Here is a 7,500-nt window from a genome sequence, read left to right on the forward strand (position 1 = left end):
TGTCCTCACCTGTACTCACCTGTCCTCTCTGTCCATCACCTGTCCTCACCTGTCCATCACCTGTCCTCTCTGTCCTTACCTGTACTCACCTGTCCTCACCTGTCCATCACCTGTCCATCACCTGTCCATCACCTGTCCTCACCTGTCCTCTCTGTCCTCTCTGTTCATCACCTGTCCTCTCTATTCTCACCTATCCTCTCTGTCCTTACCTGTCCTCTCTGTCCTTACCTGTCCTCACCTGTCCATCACCTGTCCATCACCTGTCCTCACCTGTCCTCTCTGTCCTCACCTGTCCTCTCTGTCCTCACCTGTCCTCTCTGTTCTCACTTGATAGTAATTTTTTTCTTCTTCTTTTGATTCTTTTCTGTCCTTCAAATTTCGTCTGAATCAGATTGTTTTGGTTTTAACTTCGTCCTCACTGCCGCAGATCAGCTGACTGTTAGTGTGTGTGTGTGTGGTGTGTGTGTGTGGTGTGTGTGTGTGTGTGTGTGTGTGTGTGTGTGTGTGTGTTGCAGGTAGGACAAGGTTACCCCCACGACCCCCCCAAGGTAAAGTGTGAGACGATGGTGTACCACCCCAACATCGACCTGGAGGGAAACGTCTGCCTAAATATCTTAAGGTCTGAAACTTTTTAATAACGCGTTTTTAACGTGTTTAAACAAGTTTTTAACGTGTTTTCGACGTGTTTTTTAACGAGTTTTTTAACGAGTTTTTTAACGATTTTTTAACGAGTTTTTTAACGTGTTTCTAAACGTGTTTTCGACGTGTTTTTTAACGTGTTTCTAAATGTGTTTTCGACGTGTTTTTTTAATGCGTTTTTGACGTGTTTTTTAACGTGTTTTCTAACGTGTTTTTTAACGTGTTTCTAAACGTGTTTTCGACGTGTTTTTTTAATGCGTTTTTGACGTGTTTTTTAACGTGTTTTCGACGTGTTTTTTTTAATGTGTTTTCGACGTGTTTTTTTTAATGTGTTTTTGACGTGTTTTTTAACGTTTTTTAACGTGTTTTCTAACTTGTTTATGACGAGCTTTTTTAACGAGTTTTTTTAACGTTTTTTAACATGTTTCTAAACGTGTTTTTTTACGTGTTTTCTAAACATGTTTCTAACGTGTTTTCGACGTGTTTTTTTAACGAGTTTTTTACGTGTTTCTAAACGTCTTTCTAACATGTTTCTAACATTTTTTTGACGTGTTTTTAACGTGTTTTTAACGTGTTTTTTTAACATGTCTCTAGCGTGTTTTCTAACATGTTTTCTAACGTGTTTTTAGCGTGTTTCTAGCGTCTCTAGCGTGTTTTTAAAGTGTCTCTAGCGTTTCTTTAACGTGTCTCTAGCGTGTTCTTAACGTGTCTCCAACGTGTCTCTAACGTGTCTCTAACGTGTCTCTAACGTGTCTCTAACGTGTCTCTGCCGTCCACAGAGAGGACTGGAAGCCGGTGTTGACAATAAACTCCATCATCTACGGTCTACAGTATCTATTTCTAGTGAGTTGAATGTTTATCAGTAAAGATCGATAAGTGTGACAGTCCTGATGATCAGCTGATATTATATTGATGAGGTCATTGACACACTGCCCCCCCCCCCCTGCCCCCCCCCCACAGGAGCCAAACCCCGAGGATCCGTTGAACAAAGAGGCGGCGGAGGTTTTGCAGACGAACCGGCGGCTGTTTGAGCAGAACGTCCATCGCTCCCTGCGGGGCGGCTACGTGGGCGCCACCTACTTCGAGAGGTGTCTTAAATAACTCGGCGTCCCATGATCCTCCAGCTCCCCCCTCCCCTCCCCCCACCCCCCCCTCCTCCTCCTCCTCCTCAAACCCCCCCTCCCCCCAGTTACTCCTCGGTCCTGCTCGTTGGCAGAAGCAGCGACAGAAAGCAGCACGCCAGAAGACGCTTTTCTGTTTTAAAACAAAACAAAAGATGATGATGAAAAAACACCCCCCCCCCCCCTCCTCCCCTTCCCCTCCCCCCTCCCCCCTCCCCTTTATATTTCTCTTTACTTCCAAGACGCAGAATTCTACCGTTTACACGCCACCAGGGGGCGCCGACACACCTGACTGGACTCGAAAACACGGCCAATGGCGAGTGGTGGCCAATCTTGGGCGGGGGGGCGGGGGGGGGGGGGGGGTGGGGTGATCAGTGAATGTTGCTCTATTAATTCGATGAACGCCACAACGCTGATGATGATGATGATGATGATGGTGATGATGATGATGGTGATTATGATACCTACATGATTTTTGTTTTTTTTTGTTTTTTGTTTTTTTGGGGTTTTTTAGCGTGTGGCGGCGGTCAGCTGTTCAGAAGGACACGCCCCCCCCCCTCCCGCTCGCCACCAACACGCCGACCGGCAGCAAACTCCAAACTCACAAACCGCGTTCGATCCGTCCACTCAGGACTTTCTGCGCTCTGCATCCTACGACGAATAGAGCTGGTTGCCCCGGCAACCCTAGAGCGGCTTTCGTGCGCTGGTTACCCCGGCAACCTCACGGTAACGGCGAGACTTCTGACAGTCGCTACTCTCTGCGGATTTTTAGTTTGCTTAGAAAAAGAAGTTGTAGCAAAAAAAAAAAGAAACCCAAAACAACCAACCTGCGGTGACTCCGTCGCTGTTGCCATGGCAACCTCTGCGCTTCGTTGGAGGGGCTTGTTTAGATCCAAAACCGCCTTAAAAAGTTCCTCAAAGAAAGCAGTACGTTCAGTCGGAGTGGGAGGGGCCTAACAGAGTGGGAGGGGCCTGTGGTCTGAGTGGGAGGGGCTTAGTGATAAATGGAGACGCGCCTTAAAAAATATCCCAAAGCAAGACGTCGAGTTATCAGCCTTTTACTCCACAGCTGGAGGGAGGGGCCTGTTAGTCGGGGTGGGAGGGGTCTGTGAGTCGGAGTGGGAGGGGCCTGTGAGTCGGAGTGGGAGGGGCCTGTGAGCCGGAGATGAGCCGATTCACAAAGTTCTTCAAAGCAAGTTTTCCTCAAAATTCAACAACTCTGATGGTCAGCTGTCTGCAGGTCACATGACTCCGCTGCAGGTCACATGACGCCGCTGCAGGTCACATGACGCCGCTGCAGGTCACATGACGCCGCTGCAGGTCACATGACGCCGCTGCAGGTCACATGACGCCGCTGCAGGTCACATGACGCCGCTGCAGGTCACATGACTCCGCTGCAGGTCACATGACGCCGCTGGTGAACGAAGTCGAGTGGGATTTTTTATTATTATTATAATTTTTCTTTCGCTTGTTTTTGTTTAATAATCTTGTGATTTATTTTATTGTTTTAGTAACAAGAACACGTCGCTCAGTTTGGAGTTTGCTGCTAGAACACTCAGCGTCAGGGGGCGGGGCGTCGCGTCAGAGGGGCGGGGCGTCGCGTCAGAGGGGCGGGGCGTCGCGTCAGAGGGGCGGGGCTGATGTGAAGGGGGAGGGGTCCGCGTGTTTGTTTAAAGGATTTGGGGGGGCGGGGTTTAAAAGGAAAGGGGGGAGGGGTCTTTTTGTTTTTCTTTTTTGGGGGGGGTGGGAGGGTCATTGTGGGCGGGGTCACAGAGGGGAGGGGCTTAAATGTTACGATTCTATTGTGTATATTGAAACCCCAGCTGTTCACATTGACTGCAATATGATTTATGTTAAATAAAATATGAACTTGAATGATTATAATTATTGTGACGTCCGTTTACCACAGTTAGAGATACTTTACTGTAGTACAGTTAGAGGTACTAGTACTTTACTGTAGTACAGTTAGAGGTACTAGTACTTTACTGTAGTACAGTTAGAGGTACTAGTACTTTACTGTAGTACTGTTAGAGGTACTAGTACTTTACTGTAGTACAGTTAGAGGTACTAATACTTTACTGTAGTACAGTTAGAGGTACTAGTACTTTACTGTAGTACAGTTAGATGTACTAGTACTTTACTGTAGTACAGTTAGAGGTACTTTACTGTAGTACTGTTAGAGGTACTAATACTTTACTGTAGTACTGTTAGAGGTACTAGTACTTTACTGTAGTACAGTTAGAGGTACTAGTACTTTACTGTAGTACTGTTAGAGGTACTAGTACTTTACTGTAGTACAGTTAGAGGTACTAGTACTTTACTGTAGTACAGTTAGAGGTACTAGTACTTTACTGTAGTACTGTTAGAGGTACTAGTACTTTACTGTAGTACTGTTAGAGGTACTAGTACTTTACTGTAGTACAGTTAGAGGTACTAGTACTTTACTGTAGTACAGTTAAAGGTACTAGTACTTTACTGTAGTACAGTTAGAGGTACTAGTACTATACTGTGGTACAGTTAGAGGTACTAGTACTATACTGTAGTACAGTTAGAGGTACTAGTACTATACTGTAGTACAGTTAGAGGTACTTTACTGTAGTAGTTTTACACCAAACTTCACAGATTGAAACTTTATAAATGTTCAGATAATTAATAATTAATAAGTTAAAAAGTGAAAACTTTCCAAAATAAAATATAAATTAAAATATAAAGAATGTTTTATAAGAACATCCTCTGACTTCATCATGACGTCATCACTTCAGTTTAAACTTTTCTAAGTTTTGGCAGAAAATGAAAAAGAAGTTCAAACAGTTTTGTTCTGGTGTGATATTTTAATATTTAGAGACATGAAGGTGAAATTATTGAGCTGTTACCAAATCGAGTGATCGTGTTCTCAAAGTGAAACTCAGCTGCTGGTGTTTGCAGATCATTAGATGATTTATCTGTTAGCTGCTAAATGAATAATTAAAACTATCAGAAACTTAAAGTCTGAACATGTGATCGTTCTCTATGAACACTGATCAGAGCTTCATTATTAATCCATCTGCTGATTATTATCTATTGATCAACTGTTTGGTTCATTAACTCATCGGCTGCCATTGACGTCAATTATGTTTTTCTCTCTTTCTTTTGGTGCCGTCGGTGTTTCCAGTCATAGGACATTATATTCTGGGGGTCTTGAGAGATGGGTCAGAATGCTGCAGTATGAGGCTCTGCTCTGAGAACGGTTGGCAGCCAATGAGTTAAAGTTCTCCGTCTGTGAACATGAATGTAAAGACTGAAGCTTTGTTTTCATCATGAATTTAAATAAGAATGAAATATGCAGGAAATTACTTCTTCATCTTCATCTTCATCACGGAGAGACGACTGAAGCAGCTCATCAATCAGTCAGTCAGTCAGCCAGCCAGTCAGTCAGTCAGTCAGTCAGTCAGTCAGTCAGTCAGTCAGTCAGTCAGTCAGTCAGTCAATCAATCAATCAGTCAATCCATCCTGATCAGAAACAGCAGCAGACATTAATAATCATCCTCACATTGAGTCAACGGCTCCACCTGCTGTACACTTTGGATCATTACATGTTTTAAACAGAGACGAGTGTAAGAGTAGTATATGAGTATAAATACTTCATAAGAGTATAAATACTTCATAACCGAGTATAAATACATCATAACAGAGTATGAATACTTCATAACCAAGTATAAATACTTCATAACCAAGTATAAATACTTCATAACAGAGTATAAGTACTTCATAACGGAGTATAAATACTTCATAACTGAGTATAAATACTTCATAACCAAGTATAAATACTTCATAACAGAGTATAAGTACTTCATAACAGAGTATAAATACTTCATAACGGAGTATAAATACTTCATAACCAAGTATAAATACTTCACAACGGAGTATAAATACTTCATAACAGAGTATAAATACTTCATAACAGAGTATAAATACTTCATAACCAAGTATAAATACTTCATTTCTTCCAGCTGAGGTTAAACTGGATCCAGAAGGAACAGAAACAGGAAGTCAACTTTATGTTTATTATTTATTATTCTACAGTTGAGCTGCAAGGAGGTTCAAAGGTCACGAAGCAGCCTTTTCTCTTTATGTACGGAAGATTTAATGTGCCAAGAAAAAAAGGATTTAAAAAAAAAAATCACATTAAAGAAAAATAATCAAAATTAAACAAAAATTTAAACTTTTTAAATCAAAATGTTTTATATTTTCAGTTTTTAATCATTCATTAATTTTAATAATAAACATTCTTATTTTAACATCATCATCAGAACAGCGAATCAATTCATTTTGTGAAAAAACCTTCATTAAAAAAAAAAAAAAAATCCATGGATGTCGTTAAAAGTTTTTCATTATAACAGGAAGTGTCGACATTAATGAAAAATATCGTTTTAACATGAAAATCTATTTCCTGTGGAGGAAGCGTTCACGTATGTTTCCTCTCATGTGATCATCGTTAATGTCAGAGTGTGTCCCGGTATGGCCCCGCCCCATCGGTCACAGGCCCCGCCCACTCGGTCATTGACCCCGCACCTCGCTCCCAGGCCCCGCCCCCTCAGGCCAGGTGGTGCGGTGATGTCATGAGGACCAGCGGCGCCTCTTTGTCTCCGGTCCCCAGCAGAGGGAACATCCTCTCGGTGAACTCGGAGGATCCGGTGAAGCTGTAGATCTCTGAACCAGACTTGACGTTATAAAAGGAGACCTGACCCTCGTCCACGTCGAGGAAGACTCCGACCTGACGAAGCTTCGACGGATGTTTCACCTGCACGGAAACATCGTCATCGTTAAGAAGCAATAATAATAATAATAATAAAGTAATAATAAAATAATTAATATTAATAAAATAATAATAATAATATTAATAGTAGTAAGGTGAGTACATTGGTGGGGGGGGGTTGGTATAATAATAGTAGTAAGGTGAGTACCTTGGTGAGGGGGGAGGGGTTGGTATAATAATAGTAGTAAGGTGAGTACCTTGGTGGGGGGGGGTTGGTATAATAATAGTAGTAAGGTGAGTACCTTGGTGAGGGAGGGGTTGGTATAATAATAGTAGTAGTAAGGTGAGTACCTTGGTGAGGGAGGGGTTGGTATAATAATAGTAGTAAGGTGAGTACCTTGGTGAGGGAGGGGTTGGTATAATAATAGTAGTAAGGTGAGTACCTTGGTGAGGGATGGGTTGGTATAATATTAATAATAGTAGTAAGGTGAGTACCTTGGTGAGGGAGGGGTTGGTATAATAATAGTAGTAGTAGTAGTAAGGTGAGTACCTTGGTGAGGGAGGGGTTGGTATAATATTAATAATAGTAGTAAGGTGAGTACCTTGGTGAGGGAGGGGTTGGTATAATAATAATAGTAAGGTGAGTACCTTGGTGAGGGAGGGGTTGGTATAATAATAATAGTAAGGTGAGTACCTTGGTGAGGGAGGGGTTGGTATAATATTAATAATAGTAGTAAGGTGAGTACCTTGGTGAGGGAGGGGTTGGTATAATAATAGTAGTAAGTTGAGTACCTTGGTGAGGGAGGGGTTGGTATAATAATAGTAGTAAGGTGAGTACCTTGGTGGGGGGGGGGGGGGTATAATAATAGTAGTAGTAGTAAGGTGAGTACCTTGGTGAGGGAGGGGTTGGTATAATAATAGTAGTAAGGTAAGTATCTTGGTGAGGGAGGGGTTGGTATAATAATAGTAGTAAGGTGAGTACCTTGGTGAGGGGGGGGGGGTATA

At 42.4% G+C, this 7,500-nt stretch overlaps 2 protein-coding genes across 2 annotated transcripts in view; one reads left to right on the plus strand and one right to left on the minus strand.

Moving 5' to 3' along the window:
* The window catches only part of ube2m (ubiquitin conjugating enzyme E2 M), a 5,668-nt gene extending 3,866 nt beyond the window's left edge, over positions 1-1,802 (plus strand). Inside the window, exons 4-6 of the mRNA XM_053339057.1 lie at positions 516-619; positions 1,419-1,482; positions 1,600-1,802. Coding sequence (XP_053195032.1) covers positions 516-619; positions 1,419-1,482; positions 1,600-1,740 — 309 coding nt within the window. The 3' untranslated portion in view covers positions 1,741-1,802. The remainder of the gene's footprint in view (positions 1-515; positions 620-1,418; positions 1,483-1,599) is intronic.
* Positions 1,803-6,333: 4,531 nt separating this feature from the next.
* The window catches only part of LOC128379432 (E3 ubiquitin-protein ligase TRIM21), a 10,196-nt gene continuing 9,029 nt past the window's right edge, over positions 6,334-7,500 (minus strand). The window contains exon 12 of the mRNA XM_053339052.1: positions 6,334-6,540. Coding sequence (XP_053195027.1) covers positions 6,334-6,540 — 207 coding nt within the window. The remainder of the gene's footprint in view (positions 6,541-7,500) is intronic.

The sequence above is a fragment of the Scomber japonicus genome, chromosome 18 (assembly GCF_027409825.1).
Source record: "Scomber japonicus isolate fScoJap1 chromosome 18, fScoJap1.pri, whole genome shotgun sequence".
Taxonomy (NCBI): Eukaryota; Metazoa; Chordata; class Actinopteri; order Scombriformes; family Scombridae; genus Scomber; species Scomber japonicus.